Genomic DNA, 22,769 nt, shown 5'->3' on the forward strand with positions numbered 1-22,769 from the left:
GTCATGGATCTCTTCTATGCCCATCTTCAAGGTTAGACTAAGTATTCCATCCTGTCGGCTGTCTACTACACGGGCTGACAAAAACATACCAAAATACAAAACAAATACAACAACGGGAACGTGCTGCAGACAGTTCAGTAAAAGAAAAGACTATAATTAATTTACACCTGTGGGCTATAATTCTATTTAGGTTTTTAACCCGTAAATTATCCACCACCATAAAAATAACACTAAACAGAATATGCAAATCCACTGCATCATGGTCCAACTGTCCCAATATGTTACATGTTACTGCAACTATGGTACCGAACAAATAAAAGATGAAACAAAAACGTTATTATACCAATATTATTTATTTGTTTTAGTCAACAGCCTAACACAGTCATGGTGTTCTTTCTAGCAGGGAAATCAAACATTGTTCAGAGGGATGGTCCCAACACTGTTGCAGAAGGTCCCACTAATGTGTTGCACTTGCAGGTTGCTTTGTTTTCATCTTCTGTCCAGTTCATCCCAAACCAGCTCCATGTCATTTCAGTCTGGAGACTGTGCTGGTCTTATATCATGTGAAGTCTCAGTTCTTTTCATGTCTTCTCCAACAGACGGCTGACAGACTAAAGGAAACATCGGAAAAATGGATGAAGAAAAAATGGGAAAGATGGATAAGGTACATAACACCTGTATGTCCATCAGTTGTAAAATGTCTATTTTTTTCATCAAATGCCTTTTTTCTCTTGTACACCCTATTTTATAAGTGGTTTTGAGTATCAGGCAGGTAGATCCAAACTTTTTGGGTTTTGTGTACTAGGTATTTTTTTTATTTATGTTTTTGCATTTAATCTAATTTCCTTTTTCTTCTTGTTGGATGCCTATAATTTAATTTATTTCACTGGTCCTAAATTAGTTTTGTTCACAGCTGAATCTCATAGAAGTCTTTAAATGGATCAGGAAGTAATACAATAAAAAAAGAATTAAAAAAAAATTCACTTGTACCTCAGGGGTTGTTTTCATGGATGAAAAAAAAAAGTAGACTTCTTTTTTTTTTTTCACTTGCCTCTCAGGGGTTGTTTTCACAGATGAACAAAAGACTCAGAAATTCTTTTGTGTGTGAAATGAAATTATATGAAAGTTGTTTTTCGGCAAAGTAGACAGTTACGTAGATCCCAACATAGGATTATCCCTGGCAGAATCATCCGAAGGAATTCTTCCTTCGAATTCTGAATTAGCATATTCATACTGTCTTTTTCATCTGTCATCTGCAGCCTATAGCAACTCTGCAGTTCGCATGAACCCTGGATGAGATATGGTCCATAACTTTTATCTCTAAATCTGATCAAAACTGTTTCTTGGAATTTTGGGCAGGTTATGACTGATTTTCTACTCTGTGACGCTGTATAAATATGGGTCTTATGTCACTTGGACACAACATTAAAAAAGACCCTATTTATGCGCTGAGCCCCCTTGCTGTTCTTGTTGGGACAGGAGCAGCCACACATAATTAACAGGTGGTCACCGCAGCTTTGCACACAGCCCTGTGTATCTGCAGCTCCCAAAGACAGTCTGACTGACTGGGACTCCAGACCTGACGAACATGAAGATGTTCTGGCTGATTCGTCTGACTCTTCTGGTGCCCGGCCAAACTCTCGTCATGAGCTTGCCTCTCCGAAACCCAGACCTGCACACACCACCCCATGCTGGTTCATCTGAAGCTGACCAGGAGTTTGCAAAGGTATTTATCACTTTATACATGGCATGTGATGTAAAAAAGTTTGAGAGACCAGCTGCTGGATTTACAGGTCTCTGTGCTCGGATTGTGTTGTTGTATTTATGGGAGATTTGCTCTTGACAGCTTTAGAGCCCCAATACCTCGGCGTGAGTGGAGCCCTGCTCAGGTAGAGATTTGTAAGGTCAACTAAGTGTCCCTAAAAGCTTCATTAATGACCTCATTGTTGACCCACTGATAGGATCTGAGTTTTCGCTTCCAGAAAAATACTGTATATGGCTCCAGGAATCTTTTTCCACCGGTCCACGAATTTATGGCAACATGAAATTGCTTGTAGAATTGTTGCTGTGGGGATATACTTTAACATATATGGAAACTATCAGTTACACAGACAAACATTTCTCTTGACATGTAACTGATTTTTATTTTATATTGGCATTTTTTTTCTCATGATAGTGACTGACGGAAGCCTGGTATTCCTATTATTTTTTCCACCACTACATTATAAAAAGTTATGTTCAAGTTAAATGACTTGGATTTGATGAGAGTTGTAAACACATTGGAAAACATTCCAGTGCACAGGTTCAAATCAGATACCTGCTTGACATTTCTGCCACTGTGTTAATTACAACATTTACCAAGTAAAATATATTTTATTAATATCAGTCCTGTCATTATGTCAGCTTGATGATGGAGAGAAAGTTAACTTAAATACCTTCTGATAAATCATGATGTTGACTTTATTAACTGAGATCACACATTTTTATCTTCATGTTCTCTATGTTCAGTAAGATGTTAAATAATATGTTCTGTAAATTTTGTGTGGCCCAACATTTCCAGGACAAACATTTTGGTCACTGAGTCTAATCTCTTATAAGTCTGGGTATTGAAACTTAATACATTATGAATACTGACTGAATATGTCTGCAGCATGAAGTGTCGGAAATGTCGAAAGTTGGTAGTAAATGCTTGTTAATACTTAGTCTTTTTATGTATTGTTTGATCAATTAGTTCCTTTATTAAAAAATAGAAAACTTCTTCAACTTAAGAGTATATTTTATTCAGGTAAAGGTTTTTTTTAAATCTGATATTTATTTTATGTTTTTATAAAAAAAAAAGGTCAAATGTGTTAATATTTCTAAAATATATCAAATCTACAGTGTCTCAAATATATCATATAGGCCTCACTATCGGCCCCCGGAGCTAGTTCTTTGATCAGTTTTTATTTGTTGGCCCAAAAGTAGTCAAATTGCATTAATATATTTTGTGAACAAACTGGAATCAGCTTTAAACTGAAGGATTTATCAGTGGACGCCCATCAGAATCTTTAGATGGACTATTAACAATAATACTTCTAAAAAATATCATCACAAATCTCTGATTGTATTACACTTTCTTTCTCTTGGGCTCACGTACAAAATCCGTCTGGAACAATCAGCGCTCACGTTACAGAGGTGCTGGAGTAAAAAAAAAAGGAAAGAACATCTGGCCTTGAAGATTATTATACAAATGTTTGCAGAGCTGCAGGCTACAGAGTCTTTAGACTTTGTGTGACTGTTGTCTGCACCTAAAATTACATGGTTATTTTCTGCCGCATACTGTTATTAAAGGTTTGAGAAAATGTTTGGAATGTTTACTGTAAAGATTGACGCCATTTCATGAATGGCTGAACATTAGTGTTACTCCTCAACTGACGTGACATTGTTGGAAAATAAGGAGTTTACCTTCTACAAATTGTTTTCAAGCTGCGTGTGGCAGCATCTGGCTTTTTTTTTTTTTCTGTCAGATCTCAGCAAACGTGTGTCACCTTTCAGTTGACTGTAGTAACGCACCATTTTGCGCACTGACTGAATTATCATCTTCAGGAATATCTACAGCACTTCTACGGCTACCAGCCCAAGTCAGAGAGAGAGAAGAGGAATGCAGACACGGCTGGTGATGCTGACTGGGATACCGGACTCTGTGATAAACTGCAAGGCATGCAGCGCTTCTTTGGTTTACCGCCAAGTGGAGAGCTGACCGAAGAGACTGTGGCGGTTATGAAGAGGCCGCGATGTGGTCTGTCAGATGTGGAACGATTTGGTAACGGAATTCGCTGGAAGAGGAGCACCCTCAGCTACAGGTTAGAAAAATGATCAGAAAGCAGTGCGGTAAATGGTGCTGATTTTCTACTGAGATGCAAGCACATCCCATCACTGCTAGGGCGGCACTGAGAGCTGCAACTTAAGAACACACAGGCAAACAGCAAAAGGAAAACAAATTCAGAAAACAATTTCAAAATGAACATCTAATGCAGGTAATGTACCGACTATGCATGACTATCTCACACAACTCACGTCAACTGCTGTGGAAGAAAAGGTTTTTTTTTGCTTAGGAAGGTTGAAACTGAGTGAAATGACCCGGAAGTTTCTAAGCGGCAGCCATGATAAGAGCTGGTCCCATTCTCTGAAATGATAAGGAAAGGTGATTCAGTGATTCCCAGCTTATCTCCTTTAGCGTGGGAAACACTGGATCTTCTTTTACAAAAGGAAAGGAGAAATGCCCAAATGAGAAATGTCCCACAATTCCTTGTAGCAGTAACATTTAAAGAGACGCACCATTGTTGCAGCCAGTGTTCATCACTTTTTAGTGCCCCCTGGAAACACGTCCGTTGTGTTGTGAGTATTTGCAGCATGTGTTGTCAAATTGATGTTTTCTGAATTGGTTTTTGTTTTGTCTACTTGCATGTGCTTTCTAAAACTGCAGTGAGTTGAGCTCTCAGGGCCACAATACATATACACATATAAATTACATATACATATACATATTCCATACTAACATTACAGCTAACACTTAACACAAAGTACAGCTGAGGCTGATGAACATGTCATTCATTTTTTCAGGTATTTGGTCATAAACCAGGTGTTGGACAAACTGAAACTTTGACCTGAAGAGGACATTAATGCCTGTACCAAATGTCCACCCCATGACGGTGCAGTCAGAAAATCACCAAACTCTTAAAGACTCATTCTCTGGAACCATGAATGTTTCAGTGTATCGAGTGGAAGACTCTGACCCTCTGATGGCACAATATGAAAAGACGATCACCGTAGTCAGTAGGATTCATTTTCCTGGTACCTGGAATCTTTGTACAAAGGTTCATGGCAATCCCTCTGATGATGATATAAAATAAATGAATTGTTGAGATATTTCAGGAACAGTCATGACCATCCACAGAGCCATACGCCGCCATTATAAAGGTTATTCTACGCTGTAACAGCTGAGAAAAAAAAGTGACAAATGTGACAAAAAGCATTAAATGTGTCAGATTAGTAAAGATGAATTTACATTAAAGGTAGAGTAAGCACTGCTGGAGAAAGACTGTTGATATTTGAACGCAACAGCAAAACATATACGCCCCTCATCTCAGTGCTTCTTTAGAAACTCCACCTCCAAAATGAATGAACAGGCATTGCCAGAGTCCCGAGCATCTTATACAGGGGGGAAGTGAATACTCTTTCTCATAGCTGAAGCAAAACAAATCTTATAATATAAAACATCATCAAACAACTGACAGGCACACAAACACAGCACCATAAACACAGTGGAATAAAAACTAAAGAGAGTTAGTTGTTTAGATTGTTTTTACATACCTACAGTGACAGAGGAGAGGGCCGGAGGTTTGTAGCTAAGCTAACAAGGAAGGTATCGTTACCAATGCATCCAAACCAGAAAACTCCACTGTGCTAGCAAACATGTATTTTTAGGTCTTTGTGGCTGTAAAACCTTTTGCACGTTATACAAACAAATAACATGATACAGAGACAACAGCTAGATAGCAAACTGCATAGCTAACATACAAAGAGGATGAGACAGTTTCTCGTAGCCAGCATGGACAGTGATACTCACATCTCTCCTGTTACTATCTAACATCACAACAGCATATTTTGGCGAAATTGAAAGTCATCCGAATGTCCGCGGGCAAGTAATTTAAAGAAACCAAAAAAAAAAAGAAAAAAAGAAAAGTGGCACCGGGACCTACTTGCTAACTAACCAGTTGGGTAAATAAGATAAAACAAAACTGAACTGTTGGCAACACTAATGTTACCCACCTGTCAAACAGAAACAGAGCAAACTCTCAATCCCTGTTAGCAGTAGGCAAACACGCTGTCGGCCAGTGTACCGTCGAAACATCCGCAAAGTTAGTTTTTACCAGTCTCTTCACTCTTGGCCTCTTTACCAGTTTGACTTTGTAGTCTCCACCACTGGAAAAGCCTTACCAATGTTAACGCAGCCTGATCACTGCTCTTCTTCTTCAATTTTTGTTCATCTTACCTTCTCCTCTTTTGCTGTTCCTCTGATATTTCCATCTTGAGGATGCAATTATGTTGAGGATGACATTCGGCTGTCACGCTGCCACTGCTTGAAATTTCTACGCTATCTTTCTTTCCACCGTTAATTAGTACAATTCTGTATTTGTTCCTCAGGATAGCTGGCTCCAACCTCCCCAAATCAGCCTCAAATGTTCACAAAGTCATCAGGGCGGCATGGAAACTCTGGTCCAGTGTCGCGGCTGTTAAATTTCGCAAGCGGAGCAGGAAAGAGGCTGACATTGTCATCTCCTTCTATAATGGCGGTGAGGTCTATAAAGATCTCCTCAGTCAAATAGTATTGCACAGAAGTCCTGTCTCTGACATGTGGCATTAAGGATTTACTGAGTGGAATGGTTAACTGTGCTGTTTCTTGCAGACCATAAGGATGGCGCACCTTTTGATGGCACAGGCGGAATCCTGGCTCATGCCTTTATGCCTGGGGCTGGTATTGGCGGAGATGTGCACTTTGATGCTGATGAAGACTGGAGCTTTAATACTACTGGTACTACAATTGAAAAAACCCTCTAATCCTCTTCGATACAAACATGTAGGCTCTATGGTAGGTGTATGAAAAACCTGCAGGAAACAGGATTAGTGTAATTTTGGTGGTAGCTAAAAGAACAGTTTGACATTGGAAACAGCTCTAAAGCTCACTAAACACGGTATCTTTACGTACATGTCTTTTTTTCTTAAAATCATACAACCCATATAAATACTGAAGTGTAAAAATGACCAGTTGCAGTTTTACAGGGGTTATATGGGGGTTATATATATAAATGTTAAGATTTGACATATACTGTGCATGATATTTTGTTTGGGAAACCAAATGTGATCAACAAACTAACCACACCTGGAGTGACCACAAATCCTTACACTACATTTATGTTTACATCTATCTAATTGTTTTGTGCAGCTTAACCTTAACCTCCCATGGCTTATGTTCCTGCTCAAGGTTTCAACCTATTTGCTGTGGCAGTCCATGAATTTGGCCATGCACTTGGCCTGCCCCACTCATCTGACCCGGGAGCCATCATGTACCCAGTATACAACTTTGCCCCCACTTATGACCTGCAGCTCTCTTTTCGCGACGTCAAAGATGTCCAACACCTGTATGGTGAGTTGAGCTGGATTCAAAAGATGGGGCATTATTTCAATGACTGGTTTCAGAGAGGTTGCTGATTCGTTTCCAAAGCAGACGAATAGAAATGAAAAACATGCTAACCCTGTGATTGCATTGTGAGATGTGAGATTCAAAATAACCTCAGCTTTGATCTCAAACAAAAATGTATTCACATTTTTCAATGTACACATGTATATTGGATAGTTTTTGCATGTAAAATATTGAAACATCACTTCAGTACCACTGAACATGAACTTGAACGTATGTGAGTAATTACACAGTCATTTGTTGCAGATAACAACGTCCGTTGTTCACACACCAGTAGTGTGGGAAACCAGTGCCAAACAGCTTCAAACCACAGCATCCTCTTTTTAATGTTTCAACACAATACTACTGAAATTTGTTCAGTGACAGTGAAGTCATTATTTATATTGCCAGCATCAGAGATTTATTTCAAAATCAAAATTCTCAGTCTACATGAGTATGACAGAATTTGACTAATTTTTTGCATTTCAGTTGATTTCAGGTTGAAAGGTTTCTTGTTATCTAAAAAAAAAAAATATATATATATATATATATATATATATAGCTGTAGTATGTAATAAATGCGTGTTGGTTAAATCACATCAACATATATGCAGTTTATTACTTTAGACATTCAGTTTTGCATGTTATGTGCAGGCTGATAAAACAGCTGACGAAAGCAGCTCATTACGAAGAATGAAATCTGTTGGCAGAAAGCATCAAAATAGGTTTCTGTCAAAGTTGTGCAATAATAAATTTGATAAGAGCATAACACAAACAGCACAGAAATGCCCAGTAAATTACACTACACTTGCATTCGTCTGCAACTTTTATTGACTTATTTACTTGCCTGCAGGTATCAGTCCCAGTTTTGCTTCACTATTCTCAAAAAAGCCTCCTCCAAGAACACCTGACAAATGTGATCCAGATTTGTCTTTTGATGCCGTATCAGAATTACAACAGGAGGTCGTTTTTTTCAAAGACAGGTATGAAAACTTTCACAGTATGCCTACATAATGTAGGGGGACAGGTAGACTTGATTCTTACCTGGTGTCACCTTGGTCCAGTAATATTGGAAGAAACAATTATTCAAATGATGTTTGAGATAACTTTCTGCCTTTTCAGATTTATGTGGCGCAGACATCCTCATTTTGATGAAACTGGAATCACTCTGATAAGCAGTCTGTGGCCAGACACGGTACCTCCTTACTTAGATGCTGTCTATGAGAATGTGGAGAGGAATGTAATTGTGTTTTTCAAAGGTAAAATTAAATGATATCCCAAAAGACCATTATGAGTTGCGCAGTATATGCACTTAAAATTGAATTTATAATGAAAAAGCAGATATACCTGAATGGGTAGTGCATATGAAATGTGTGACAGCAGTGTTTTTGTTTCAGGTAATCAGCACTGGGTGCTGAGGCAGCTAAAACTTGAGGAGGGTTATCCTAGAAACATCTCAGACTTGGGCTTCCCCTCCAGAATAAAATCTGTAGATGCTGCTCTTCATTTCCGAATTGAACGCTACACTGTGTTCTTCACTGGCCATGAGTGTTGGAAGTATGTAAGATCCTACAGTTTCCCCCTTGGTTCCAGTTTTTATGTTAAGCTAAGCTAACCACCCATGGTGTAGGTTTCATTTGAATACTATTTTGAGAATCAAACACTTTTCTGGTGAATGTTCATGTAGTTTGTGCATCATATTATGGTGGAAATGTCTTACAGACCAGGTGACAAGACTGAATAACTTCAATCGTAGTGACATTATGTGTATGGATAGCAGGGAGATGTATGATTTAATATAATGGCTTCTTGAGAATAAAATGCATTTCCCCCTCAGGACAAATTTAAGATTACAGAGATGTCTGAAGAATGTTAGGGCAGAATGTAGACATGACTTCTTTTGAAGAAGACCTAAAATGTATATAAGATTGTATCATCTACATAGAAAAATCAATATAAATCTGTGGCGTTCTGTGACTTTCACAGAGAGGCAAGCAGAGTCAAACAACCAACTACAGAACCCTGTACAGATGTAAGGCGAGATATCGCTTCCACTTGGGAATTGTTCTACTTGATGTCTATTTTCAGCCTATATAACTGTTATAAAAATTGATATATAGTTCTGTGTTAGAGTATTACTATTGCTTTTATAGATAAGAAATAATAAAGGACCAAGAACAGATCCCTGGGGTACCCCCAATAATTGCAACATGGCAGGGTGATCTGAGACCATCAGTGGAGATTGTCTGTGTTCCACCAGACAAATGATAGAATCAAGACAGTGTCTTTTGTTTAGTCTAGTGGAATGGACCACTGTATGCATCTGCATTGCTTTCTGGCTCTGTTGCAGCTATATTCTAGGTCTATAGCATAAAGTAAGCTTTTAAATTAATATACATTCCTTTGTTTATTTACAATAAACATTTAATATTTAATTATTGATTAACAGTTAGTACAGCAAAATACTTCTCATTTAATCTTTTTCCTGAAGGAATACCACTATTTTTCTCCTGCTAAGATACACTATTCAGAAAGTACAAATGCCAACTGTAAACATGACAGCTTGCTGTTTTCTGCAATCAACCCACAGAAGTACAGATACAGGTGTATTTTATAACTTGTAAAACATGAAAAATCTTTGCAAAAGACAATTTGAAGATGTTCTGCTTCTGAAATGCTTTCAATGGACACTGGAACCATGATGCCTGCATCCATTGAACTGGAAATCAAGAAATAGGGCAGCATAGTGATGTTTCCTGTTCAGAGAATGTCTGATATTATTTAATACAAGTGCAGTGCTGCATTATACGTTTAAACCAGCAAATACATTAAATATTCTGTAACTGGTGATGTGCCTGAGGAGAAAAAGCTCTTCTATCAAACAGAAAAAAATAGACTTTTCCAAAAGTCCACCATTAAAATTAAGCTGAAAATAATCCATTTATTATGAGGCGCACATACAGGTGAAACTCAAAAAATTAGAATATCGTTCAAAAGTTCATTCAAGTCAGCAATTCAACTTCAAATGTGAAACTAACACGTGATATAAACTCAGTACATGCAAAGTGAGATATGTCAAGGCTTTATTTGTTATAATCTTGATGATCATGGCTTACAGTTTTTGAAAACCCCAAATTCCAAATCTCAGAAAATTAGAATATTTGGAAAAGGTTCAATACTATAGGCTCAAAGTGTCACACGCTCATCAGCTAATTAATTCAAAACACCTGTGAAGGGTTCCTGAGTCTTTAAATGGTCTCTCAGTCTGGTTCAGTAGAATTCACAATCATGGGGAAGACTGCTGACCTGACAGTTGTGCAGAAAACCATCATTGACACCCTCCACAAGGAGGGAAAGCCTCAAAAGGTAATTGCAAAAGAAGTTGGATGTTCTCAAAGTGCTGTATCAAAGCACATTAATGGAAAGTTAGCTGGAAGGGAAAAGTGTGGAAGAAAAAGGTGCACAAGCCGCAGGGATGACTGGAGTCTGGAGAGGATTGTCAGGAAAAGGCCATTCAAAAGTGTGGGGGAACTTCACAAGGAGTGGACCGAGGCTGGAGTTAGTACATCAAGAGCCACCACACACACACGGATCCTGCAAATGGGCTTCAAATGTCGTATTCCTCTTATCAAGCCGCTCCTGAACAACAAACAACGTCAGAAGCGTCTTACCTGGGCTAAAGACAAAAGGAACTGGTCTGTTGCTCAGTGGTCCAAAGTCCTCTTTTCTAATGAGAACAAATTTTGCATCTCATTTGGAAACCAAGGTCCCAGAGTCTGGAGGAAGAATGGAGATGCACACAATCCAAGATGCATGAAGTCCAGTGTGAAGTTTCCTCAGTCTGTGTTGGTTTGGGGAGCCATGTCATCTGCTGGTGTTGGTCCACTGTGCTTTGAGTCCAGAGTCAACGCAGCTGTCTATCAGGAGATTTTAGAACACTTCATGGTTCCTTCAGCAGACAAGCTTTATGGAGATGCTGACTTCATTTTCCAACAGGACTTGGCACCTGCCCACACTGCCAAAAGTACCAAAACCTGGTTAAATAACCATCAGATAACGGTGCTTGATTGGCCAGCAAACTCGCCAGACCTGAACCCCATAGAGAATTTATGGGGCATTGCCAAGAGAAAGATGAGAGACATGAGACCGAACAATGCAGCAGAGCTGAAGGCCGCTATCAAAGCATCCTGGTCTTCCATAACACCTGAGCAGTGCCACAGGCTGATAGCATCCATGCCATGCTGCATTGAGGCAGTAATTCATGCAAAAGGGGCCCAAACCAAGTACTAAGTACATATGCAAGATTAAACCTTTCAGAGGGCCAATATTTCTCTGTTTAAAATCCCCTTTCTATTAATTGTATGTGATATTCTAATTTTTTGAGATTTTCAATTTGAGGTTTTCATAAGTTGTAAGCCATAATCATCAAAATTATATCAAATGAAGGCTTGAAATATCTTGAGTTGCATGTTATGAACCTATGTTATACATTAGTTTCACCTTGTAAATCTAATTGCTGGAATAAATGAACCTTTGCACGATATTCTAATTTTTTGAGTTTCACCTGTATTCTAATGAAGTTCATGTACTTAGTGGTGCATTAACCATAACCATAATGCCACAGTTCTTTAATGCTCTTGAAAAATTCTCATATTGCTATGCATTAGCTCCATAACTATGTTGCTGTGTATACAGTATACACAGACCAGACCAGGCCAGACTACTTCCTTCTTGGGTTTTGATGTAATTACAGCTTGTAAATTTCCTGTTTGAGTTAACTAGAATTGTTTGCTGTCACTGAGTTGGCTCTGTCACATACATTGTGGGTTTTTTTAAAGTGCCAGCAGGACAAACACAGACAAAGTTCTACCCTGTTTTCTTTGTGTATCATACCTAGGTACAATGAGCAGCAGAAGATGATGGAGGGATCACCGACACTCATGGAGAAGCTGTGGCCCGGGATTCCAGCTCCCATAGATGCAGCGGTCTTTTATGAGGGTAGTTACATAACCTTCCTTTTCTGTCTTCAGTATTTTTTTTGAAAAAGTTGCATTTCAACAATACACTCTCATTAAATGAAATGTGAACAAAAGAATATACAGTATATTTCTCACTGACACTGGGTGGTTTTCTACTACGTTACCTTTTGGCACAAAAAAATAGAAGAAAATCGAGGCTAAATATGGTGAGTTCCTGTCCAGTAAACCAAAAACCTTACTTTGAACAGTGATGTTCAAAAAATGCCACACATAGCATTATGTATTTGATACATTTGATTCATAAATAGCAATGATGAATCTTGATGCCCAACAGGATTTGTGCACTTCTTCAAGGGAAATACCCACTACAAATATGACTCAAACTTCAAACGGGTGGTCTCCACCAGCCCTGCTAACGACCTGCTGGAATGCAAGATGGACAACAATGAAATACTGACAGAGAAGAGATAAGTGAAGGAAGGCAGTTCATGTAGCTTGATGACAATGGTGCTGTGTATCTACTCTACGTGCATACAGTAGAAAAAGTGTGATAAAACAGTAAATTCAGCAATAACCACAATGTACCTAATAGGCTTACTGATGACTAATGTAGGGAAGTGGTTGAAAGTGTTACCTCAGTGTTTTATGCAATTTTGGATTAATGGCATGTGTACATTTTATCAAAATGTTTTGTTGTGTTTGATTTGAAATATAACTCCACATGTTTTGAAATATATGTGCTTTGCTCAAATATTGCTGCTAGATGTTTTCTTTAATGATACCAACACTTTTTCTAAAGATATTCTTTTTATCACTTGCTTTTTTCATATTACAACACATTTATTCTGTCTGTGTTTCTGCATTTACAGGTGTTGCTAATTTACCTGAGGCAGTACATTACATACCACGTCATTACTCAGTGTCCAATATTGGGTAACACTGACCAAAATGTAGCTTTCCATTACTATTAATGTATAATGAGGTGATGGAATATTACAGACATTAACCACCTGCAGTTGACTCACAAACAAATGATAGACTGAACTGATTTTAGTTTTTTTCATCAAGTGCCTAATGTTTAATTTAATAACAATATGTGAATTTTCAGCTGTTACTGCTGCATATGATGGTACATTTCAAGTCATGATTATGTGTTTTCTATTATTTCTTCTCATTTTAATAACTATTTTACCGGTATAATTTCGTTGACTTAAAATTAGGTCATATCACAAAAAACAAATCTCTTTCAAATCTCAATTAATTTGTAGATCCAGAAATGTTTTGAAGGCTACCAAAAACAAGATCACAATGAGGTCCATCTGTTGCTGAATGTTCCTCGACGGATAGAATTTGGGTCTTTTTAAAGGATTTCTTTACATTGCATGGTAGAGCATATTTCTGACATATTATAATATGAACTGCAGTTTCTAGAATGAAAATATCTACCTATACAATGCTATCACTGTTTTCAGTACTTTGATGCACATTTGGATGCAGATGCACTTCTCAAAATTCTATTCTTCTTTTAAAAAAGGTTTTGGTATGTTTTCTGGAAAACATTTTGTTTTCATTTATAAGTGGCAATTGAGCCATTTTCCCACATCGAATACAACTGGGACAATCACCAGCATCATCTATTACAAGTAACAAACAAATGTGATATCATCATGATTACAGTGTTAGTTTTGGGAAAAATAAGTTGGATGAGCAATCAGAGCCTGACTTCCTCTATTAATCATAAAAGGGATATTTCCCTGACTCAGGGTGTTAGTTGCTCAATATGGCCAGTACCCAGCTTATATAGCCGCTGCCTCCAGCACAGACAAATTACATTCAACAAGGAAACATGAAGACTTTCAACCTGAGCATTCTACTCAGCCTGGCAGTTGCAGTTTACTGCATGCCAATATCACAGGTTACTGAGCAAGATGAGAATTTTGCAGAGGTGTGTATACTTGCTTTGCTTTTTCATGCGTGTACTTTATTTTGCATCAAAATTGTGCACATGTAAATGTTCAAGTTCTCTGAATTCCTAATGTTACGCTGTTAAAGACACAAATAAGTTTAGTTTCTTAATATCTGTTGTTAGCAAACAGAGCCTTTCTTCCAAGGCCAACTGATACATACATATGTATCTAACTCTTGTTTTCTCTTACAGAGCTACCTGAAGAAATTCTTCAACCTAACAGAGGAGAGCGGTCCGACTGTCCGACGGGGAATCAGCCCAAAGAGCAAGAAAGTGAGTGAGATGCAGAGATTCTTCAGACTCCGGGTCACCGGGATGCTGGATGCTGACACCATGGCTATGATGAAGAAACCTCGCTGTGGCGTTCCAGACGTCAAGGTTTCCCTATACGCCATAACTGGAGAACACCTGAAGTGGCAGAAAAACAGCCTTACCTACAGGTGAGTGATCTGAAGAGTGTGTTAGAGAGACTAACCACAGGCAGAGCATGTGATTATATAAGTATACTCTGTGTTTTTCTGTCCTACAGGATTGAGAACTACACACCTGACATGACCAAGGCAGAGGTGGATGACTCCATAGAGAAAGCGCTGCAGGTCTGGGCCAAAGTCACTCCTCTGAGGTTCACAAGGATCTACAGTGGCATTGCTGACATCATGATCTCCTTTGGCATCAGAGGTGATTACAAAAGAAACAGAGCGCTTTGCCAGTTCTAAACTCTCACTCACTTCATTGTGATGTCCCATTAAACATCTAAGCCTTAAATGTATGTTTTCTGAGTCTTGAATCACATTGGACAGCTGATCAATCGCAGCAGGAAGATGCTTTTTAAAAACCCAGCGCTCATTTGCTTTTTACATTAATTCAACTACTTCTTTGTATCTGTATTTGATTTAGAAAGCCTGACATGAATATGCTCTTGCTCAACAGAACATGGAGATTATTACCCCTTTGATGGCCCTCATGGCACTCTTGCACATGCCTTCGCCCCAGCTCCTGGCATTGGAGGAGATGCTCATTTTGATGATGATGAGAATTTCACCTACCGCTCAAATGCAGGTAAGTCCTTTATTTATACAGAGAATAGTGTCTTGTCTCTCAGTGTATGTGACCTGATTGGACCTGATTTGCCTGAGGGGAGCTGTAACTTACCAGTAAGTCTGTCCTTTCTTTTGTAGGCTACATCCTCTTCATGGTAGCTGCCCATGAATTTGGCCACTCTCTGGGCTTGTCTCACTCTACTGATCCTGGTGCCCTCATGTACCCTGTGTACTCATCCAGAGACCCTGACACCTTTGTTCTGCCCCAGGATGATGTCAACGGCATCCAGTCTCTCTATGGTTAGTGCTAACTAACTAACTAAATCACTGCCTGTTTGCACAAACAGCACTTGGTCAAAATATCTGACGAATAACTTCTGCACAAACTTCAGTGAGTCCACATGACTACAATGACATGTGACATTGGTTTCATTTAACCTACAGGGGAAAACACTTTGAACCCTGGTCCTGGACCCACATCTCCCACCACGCCTGATGCCTGTGATTCAACCATGGTCTTGGATGCGGTTACCACCCTCAGAGGAGAGATATACTTCTTCAAGGACAGGTATTGCAGACATGTTCAATGTTCAAATATCTAAATGTCCAATCCAAAAAGTTTTATTTTCTACTTCTTCTTTTTCCTTTACACTAGAGCAGGCCTCTGAACTGATTTTTGTGTTGTGTCTTTTCTCAGCTTCTTCTGGCGTAGCTACCCCCAGAGCAATACACCTCAGCAAAGTTTCATCACAAACTTCTGGCCTGATGCCCCGGTCAATATCGATGCTGCTTATGAGAGCCGAGAGACAGACAGGATCTTACTCTTTAAGGGTACGTGATCTGTGTGTCCACCCAAAGCTCCTAAAGTCATTCTATTTTCAGGTCTAGATTATTTGCCTGTACGCATAGTCACTAAAATATTTTTTCTTTTAAATCCTTAATTTCTTAATTTTTGCAGGTCGTCGAGTGTGGGCTTTCAGTGGCTACAATCTGGTACCTGGCTATCCTAAGTCAATTTCCAGTTTTGGTCTGCCTGAAACCGTAGAGAAAGTCGATGCTGCTCTCTATGACGTGGACACTGGCAAGACTCTGTTCTTTGTAGGCAGCAATTACTACAGGTGTGTTTAAATCACGTGAACCACAATTCATTTAGGTGACTGATTTCGGTATGATGTGGATGTATGTTTCGATGATGAACTATCTAATTATTATCTAATTACTGTCTGTTCTTTAGTTATGATGAGGTCAATAAGGCCATGGACCAGGGATCCCCCAAACGGGTGGATGAGACCTTCTCTAGACTGACTGGCCAGGTGACTGCAGCTTTCCAGTTGAGAGGTGAGTAACATTCAAGTTTCTTCATAGTTTTCCGAGTCAAGACCACTTCCATGACAAAATGTTTACAGTTCTGAGTCCTTCCAGCCTTAACCCAACATGGGGACTAACATCTGACATCTGTGTCCTGCAGGTTTTACATACATCTACAGCGGACCCAACATGTTTGAGTATGACCTGGGGAGCGGGAGGTTGTTCCGTTGGCTGAGGAACAGCTACTTCTTACCCTGCACCAATGTCTAGACCAGTTCATTGCCCAGGCAGTTTATGTAGCTCCTCTGAATGACAATGAAGGCACCAAAGTTCCATAATATATAATTTCATAGTTTATAATATAGGATTGTACACATTCATGGCGGTATACACTGGATTTTTGCCTTTCCTGAAAACAGCACCTTATATATTTTTTTAAACTTTTTTAGAATAGCATTTTGTGAGGTCAGCCATTGCTACTTTAGGTTAATTTAACTCTACATTATTTTATTTCATTGACATAGTGTCCACTGTTTAAGTATTGTTGTTGCTAATTTTGTTGCTGTTTTAATTTTGTGTTTAGTGAAGTTGAACTTTGGAACTTAATTGTAACATAATGTATGCAAATTGTTTACAAAAATGTGACACAGTCAAAGGAAATTGTTACATGAATTAGCAAATAAAAGGTTGTTCAAGTGCATTTTAATTATTCTTTGTTGTTATTTTCTATTAGTATTGTAGATAAAAAGACAATGTACTCTTTGCTGGGATGTTGCTTTATTGCTGACAAAACTGGTCAGTCAAATGTTAGCTATTTAAAATTAAATAGAGTAGTTTTCCATCAACAGAAATATGAAATTGGTATACAGTATACAGATGTCAAGAACCACTGCACCTTAATATCTAACTGTACTGAAGCGTATTATTTCCAATGGTGTTAGCATGCTATAAGTTGTTAATTATAGTTTCACACATATATATATATAATAGTACGGCTGAGGCTGGTGATACGTTCTTGCAGTTATTTAGTCATAAACCAAAGTACTGACTTGATTATGTCGCTCTGTGAAATGTCTATGTATCACAAAAGTTATTAAAATTCATCATGAGGGGAACTGTAATATCTTCGATATGACCCGGGACTTGCAGCACATCATGAACATCCAGAGACTTGACTTTAACTCCAAGTGATCGAAGCTCTTCGGCAGACGGGAGTATCTGGAAACTGAGACTGCTTATCTCTGTTTCTTTAACAACTTATGACCCAGGCAATCGGCAGGTTTTTTCCAGAAGTCGAATTATCCGCAGACGTGCCCTCCTCACCATATCAAACAGATCAGGGGATTAAAAAACCCCCAACCCATGGGTATAGGGGATATGATGTCATTGAAAGGCAACCAAATGACATGTACCGTTACCATGATTAAAACCATGGATTTCTCTAGGTTTGAGAATTGATGGAAACATTTGGGATAATGTAAGTACACAACTCCAAAAATATATAAGATAGGTGTTGTCATTTTCAGACATTTTAATGTGGAAAAGTTACATGTTATCATTTTTAAGCAGTCAGTGTTTGTGATTATTTTGAATATTTTTTGTGATAACAGCTGAGTTGTGATGGTCAGTGCTCTGATTCCATAACTTCACTGTTCACCCCTTCAACCCCGGAACATAATGATGGATACAACACCAGACGGAAGTCTTCTACATTAAAGTTTATTGAATAGATGGGTATAACTGAAAAGAAAACAGATACCTTTCACCACAAAGGTGCTGCTGCAGCAGGAGGGAGAGAGCGAGAGCTGAAACAAAGGAATGGCTTACTTAGACACTAGTCAGCACAGGTGTGTGTCAATCAGGCGATCAACCTGGAGGGATTGGCAACAGGATCAACAGGAAACACTGAAATAAAACAGAATTCAACCCGATGTTTAATGACAACAGACATGAATTTAATATTTATTTTATTATTTTTCATTTATTTTATATTTAATATTTAATTTAATTAATAATTATTCAGAAGTTACTTGATAGTAAAGCAAAATAATTTTTTCTTGTTTGTTTTTTATCTCGCTCATGAAGGAATGCCAGTTTTTCTTCTACTAAAATATACTACTGGGGAAGTACAGATACCAAATAAAGACTTGAAAGCATGCAATAATCAGAACAAGTACAAGTGTCTTTTATAATATCAATCCCCAGCAACCTGCAAATGTGTATACAATTGGCTTGTGAAACACGAAAAATCTTTGCAACATACAATATGAAGATGCTCTGCTTCTGAAGTGCTTCCATTAGATACTGGAACCATGACGGCTGCATCCAGTGAAGTGGCCGTCCAAAAATACGGCAGCACAGCGATGTTTCTTGTTCAGAGAATGTATATCATTTACTGTAATAAAAAGTCAGTCGCTGTAACAGCACTAAACCATCACCTAAAACTGCTGTTGTCTGGAGAACACAATTATCTTTGCAAGGTGGGAGAGATCTTCATATACTTTAACCAATGGAGCTACTTTTACGCAAAATGATGACCAGAGTTGATTTTCATAGAAAGGATCTCAACAGTGATGAATGTTGGAGTAATGTTGGAGATTCTCCACCTGTCCACTGTCTGTCTGTTTCTCCATTATTTATATTCCTTTAGTCCGGAAGTGTCCACACTTAAAAAATCAACAGGGTTTCTCATAAAAGTATTGCAAGTTATGAATAATGTCGTCCGAAGTCTTTGCAGACTGTCCAGCGTCTTGATTCACAGTGCTCTTCATATTTCTCCCTCCTTCCAGCTGCCTGACAGTGGGTATGCTTGTTTTCTGCACAAGTCCAGCTTGTGAAGGTGGATCAGGTCTGTAATCTTCTGGTTCAGATCGGGACTCTTGCTCAAAACTATAAACAGGTCATAAGCCGTCACAACCGTTTGTTTGCACAAGACATGCTTAACGTCTCTATCGTTGCCATGGTAGTTACCAGCAAACTTCAGCTTCAGAGGGGACAGAGCGTTTCAGACAGAGGGTGAATGGAGAACAGTAAAAGATGTACAGAAGAAGAAAAATTAAATATTTTCAGAACATTAAAGCATGTAAATCTATTTAAGTAGACACCAAGAATTAAATAATGAACACTGAAAATGGCCACAATAGGTCCTCTTTAAATATTTCAGAACTGGTGATGGCCCTGAGTAGAAAAAGCTGGAGAGCAGGAAAGGCTCCTCCTGCTGCCACAGGGGTGTAAGCTGTTGTGGTGATATACATATGAGTATCCCTAGAAAAATGCATTTACTTTTAACCTATCACAAATGTGTCCAACTGTCATTAAATGGTAATTAAAAGCTTCAGCTACATCCCCTTTTGTTTGAAGTGGACCGGTTGTACGGTAGTACTGATTTAACACATGTGTGTCAAATACCAGGTTTCCACCTTACCAATTATTCTCAATACTAGTAGATCTACTGTGTAAACCACACTTTGTCTCTGTGAGTCTTTAGTGGAACATACTGTAGCTATTAACAGTGAGGTTAAACATGAGTTAATTCAGGAAACAGAACAGAAATCTCTCTTACCCACCAGTAAAGTTAAGCCAATAATAAATTGTCTATTCTAATGAAGTTTATTTACTTAGTGGTGCATTAACTATAACCATAATGCCACAGTTCTTTAATGCTCTGAATGATTCTCATATTGCTATGCATTAGCTCTATAACTATGTTGCTGTGTATACAGTAAGAGACCAGACCAGGCCAGGCTAGTCCCTTCTTCGGTTTTGATATACTAACACCATGTAAATTTCCTGTTTGAGTTAAGCCACCCTGTTTTCTTTGTGTAATGAGCAGCAGAAGATGATGGAGAGCTCACCGACACACTCATAAGAACTGTTCACACCTGGTATTGACATGCATCTCCATTGATCCTATCACAAGTGGTCAGCTCTAAGTCAGTTCACACCTGGCTTTAAAATGTGCCTCCATGCCTCCTTGTTTTTAAGTCAATGGATACATGTGTCTGTTGTCAATGTGCTTGTGTTTGTGTGTGTGTTTGTGTGTGTGTGTGTGTGTGTGTGTGTGTGTGTAGGTGTGTGTGTGTGTGTGTGTGTGTGTGTGTGTGTGAGTGAGAAAGAGTGAGTGACAGAGAGAGAGAGAGTGTGTGTGAACAGGGCAGGAGGGGTTGAGTGAATGAATTAATGTGCTGCGCACAGGTCTTACAGTGAAATTAAGTTTACCCCCCCACACACACACACACACACACACACACACACACACAAAGGAGGTAAAAGAATTACAATAATCGTGTACTACCATATCAGACACCTTTAAAGTGGACTATACATTCCTTAACCTTGAAGTTAGTTGGACGTCTTGTCTGACAGCCTTACTCCCTTCATTGGCTCACATCCTCAAGTCGTGACATAATGTGTGACAAAACTGTATATTCAGCAATAACCACAATGTACCTAATAGGCTTACTGATGAATAATGTAGGGAAGTGGTTGAAAGTGTTACCTCAGTGTTTTATACAATGTTGTAATAAAAGCACGTGTACATTGTATCAAAATACAGGTTTTTGTTGTGTTTGATCTGAAATATGAATTTATACTCAATTCTCAATATCTCAACTCTACTCAAATATTGCTGCTAGATGTTTTCTTTAATGATACCAACACTTCTTCGAAAGATATCCTTTTTCATCACTTGCTTTTTTTAATATCACAAATTTATTCTGTCGGTGTTTCTGCATTCACACTTCTTCTAAATATACTCCACAAAATATTAAATGTGCTTCTACCTTTGCACCACTATGACACTGTGATGCATTGGTTTACTGATATTGAGGAAAATTTGTTAAGGTTTATATTTTTCATCACATTTTTCGTAATCGTTGCTTTTTTATCACAACACTTTCATTCTGTCTGAGTTTCTTCATTTATGGGTGTTGCTTAATTTACCTGAGACAATACATGGCACAACATCATTACTGTTCCTCTCAGTGTCCAATATTAGGTAATACTGACCACAATGTAGCTTTCCATTAACATTAATGTATAATCAGGTGATGGAATATTACAGACATTAACCACCTGCAGTTGACTCAGGAACAGGTGATAGACTGAACTTATTAATTTTTTTCATCAAATCAATGGAAGTTGCAGCAGAAAAGATGACGAAGCCATATTCATAATATCCTGCAAGTGACTCACATTAGTCAAGCAGTCTCAACAATAACTTTTATCTCATGTTGATAAATATTATTCTAGAGGCTGCTAGATTTTTGTGATGTGGTTTGTGAATAATATTGTGCATCTTGATGACTAATCACTGGCATCAATAAGACACTCCCTTACCTGGCAGAACTTTTAATTTTAAATGTACAATAACAGGGCTTTTGTTGATGATGACGGGACACGTCATGTCTGTTTGCTCACAGGGCATACTGCTGTCAGCAGAGGCATGAGGGCTGGAGGAGAGAGTTTGTGGGAGTATTGAAGACAGACTGACTTGGACTAAGAATGATATTAAATAAGAAAAACGTTGTTGGAACCAAAGTCATCATTCATTTTACACTGTGTTCCAGTATTTAAGTGCATGATACTTAATGTAACAAACAGTATGTGCTTTTTCGTTTGTTGCTGCTGCATAAAATGTTACATTTCAGGTCAGGATTACGTGTTTTTCGATTATTTCTCTGTTATTTTAATAACTACTTAACCTGTTTAATTAAATTAGTTAATATCACAATAAAAAAATCTATTGCAAATCCAGACATTTTTTAAATCAAAAACAAGATCACAATGAGGTCCATTTAGTGATTCTGGAGCTTTTAATCATATCATACAATGTTCCTCAACAGATGGATTTTGGGTTTCCTTACATTGCATGGTAGAGCATATTTCTGACATATTATAACATGAGCTGCAGTTTCTAGAATGAAAATATCTACCATTACAGTGCTATCACTGTTTTCAGTACTTTGATGCACATTTGGATGCAGATGCAATTCTCAAAATTGTTTATTTTATGTGGTTAAATGTGGTACACTTTTCTTTCTTTTTCTTTGGAAAACATTTTGTTTTCATTTATAAGTGGCAATTGAGCCATTTTCCCACATCGAATACAACTGGGACAATCACCAGCATCATCTGTTACAAGTAACAAACAAATGTGTTGTCATAATGATTACAGTGTTGGTTTTGTGAAACATTTACATTGGATGAGCAATCAGAGCCTGACTTCCTCTATTATCCATAAAAGGGATATTTCCTAA

The 22,769-nt window shown here is 38.3% G+C and overlaps 2 protein-coding genes across 2 annotated transcripts; both read left to right on the plus strand.

Annotated features, from left to right (window-relative positions):
* The first annotated feature begins 1,130 nt into the window (after positions 1-1,130).
* Positions 1,131-13,603, plus strand: LOC130182640 (neutrophil collagenase). Its single transcript, XM_056397703.1, has 10 exons — positions 1,131-1,726; positions 3,586-3,842; positions 6,187-6,335; positions 6,449-6,574; positions 7,025-7,186; positions 8,073-8,202; positions 8,342-8,478; positions 8,617-8,776; positions 12,117-12,217; positions 12,533-13,603. The coding sequence occupies exons 1-10, from the start codon at positions 1,589-1,591 to the stop codon at positions 12,667-12,669; spliced, it is 1,497 nt and encodes a 498-aa protein (XP_056253678.1). The 5' UTR covers positions 1,131-1,588; the 3' UTR covers positions 12,670-13,603.
* Positions 13,604-13,970: 367 nt separating this feature from the next.
* On the plus strand, positions 13,971-17,202 carry mmp13a (matrix metallopeptidase 13a). Its single transcript, XM_056397704.1, has 10 exons — positions 13,971-14,143; positions 14,357-14,604; positions 14,694-14,842; positions 15,095-15,223; positions 15,343-15,504; positions 15,649-15,772; positions 15,902-16,035; positions 16,163-16,322; positions 16,439-16,542; positions 16,673-17,202. The coding sequence occupies exons 1-10, from the start codon at positions 14,045-14,047 to the stop codon at positions 16,780-16,782; spliced, it is 1,419 nt and encodes a 472-aa protein (XP_056253679.1). The 5' UTR covers positions 13,971-14,044; the 3' UTR covers positions 16,783-17,202.
* Positions 17,203-22,769: the final 5,567 nt, after the last annotated feature.

Source organism: Seriola aureovittata, chromosome 15 (assembly GCF_021018895.1).
Source record: "Seriola aureovittata isolate HTS-2021-v1 ecotype China chromosome 15, ASM2101889v1, whole genome shotgun sequence".
In the NCBI taxonomy this organism is placed as follows: domain Eukaryota; kingdom Metazoa; phylum Chordata; class Actinopteri; order Carangiformes; family Carangidae; genus Seriola; species Seriola aureovittata.

Coding starts and splice junctions, on each gene's coding strand:
- LOC130182640 (XM_056397703.1), top strand. CDS start 1,589: ATGAAGATGTTCTGGCTGATTCGTCTGACTCTTCTGGTGCCCGGCCAA. Junction 7,187..8,072: donor AGATGTCCAACACCTGTATG/GTGAGTTGAGCT, acceptor ACTTGCCTGCAG/GTATCAGTCCCAGTTTTGCT. Junction 8,479..8,616: donor TGTAATTGTGTTTTTCAAAG/GTAAAATTAAAT, acceptor TTTTTGTTTCAG/GTAATCAGCACTGGGTGCTG.
- mmp13a (XM_056397704.1), top strand. CDS start 14,045: ATGAAGACTTTCAACCTGAGCATTCTACTCAGCCTGGCAGTTGCAGTT. Junction 16,036..16,162: donor CAGGATCTTACTCTTTAAGG/GTACGTGATCTG, acceptor TAATTTTTGCAG/GTCGTCGAGTGTGGGCTTTC. Junction 16,543..16,672: donor TGCAGCTTTCCAGTTGAGAG/GTGAGTAACATT, acceptor TGTGTCCTGCAG/GTTTTACATACATCTACAGC.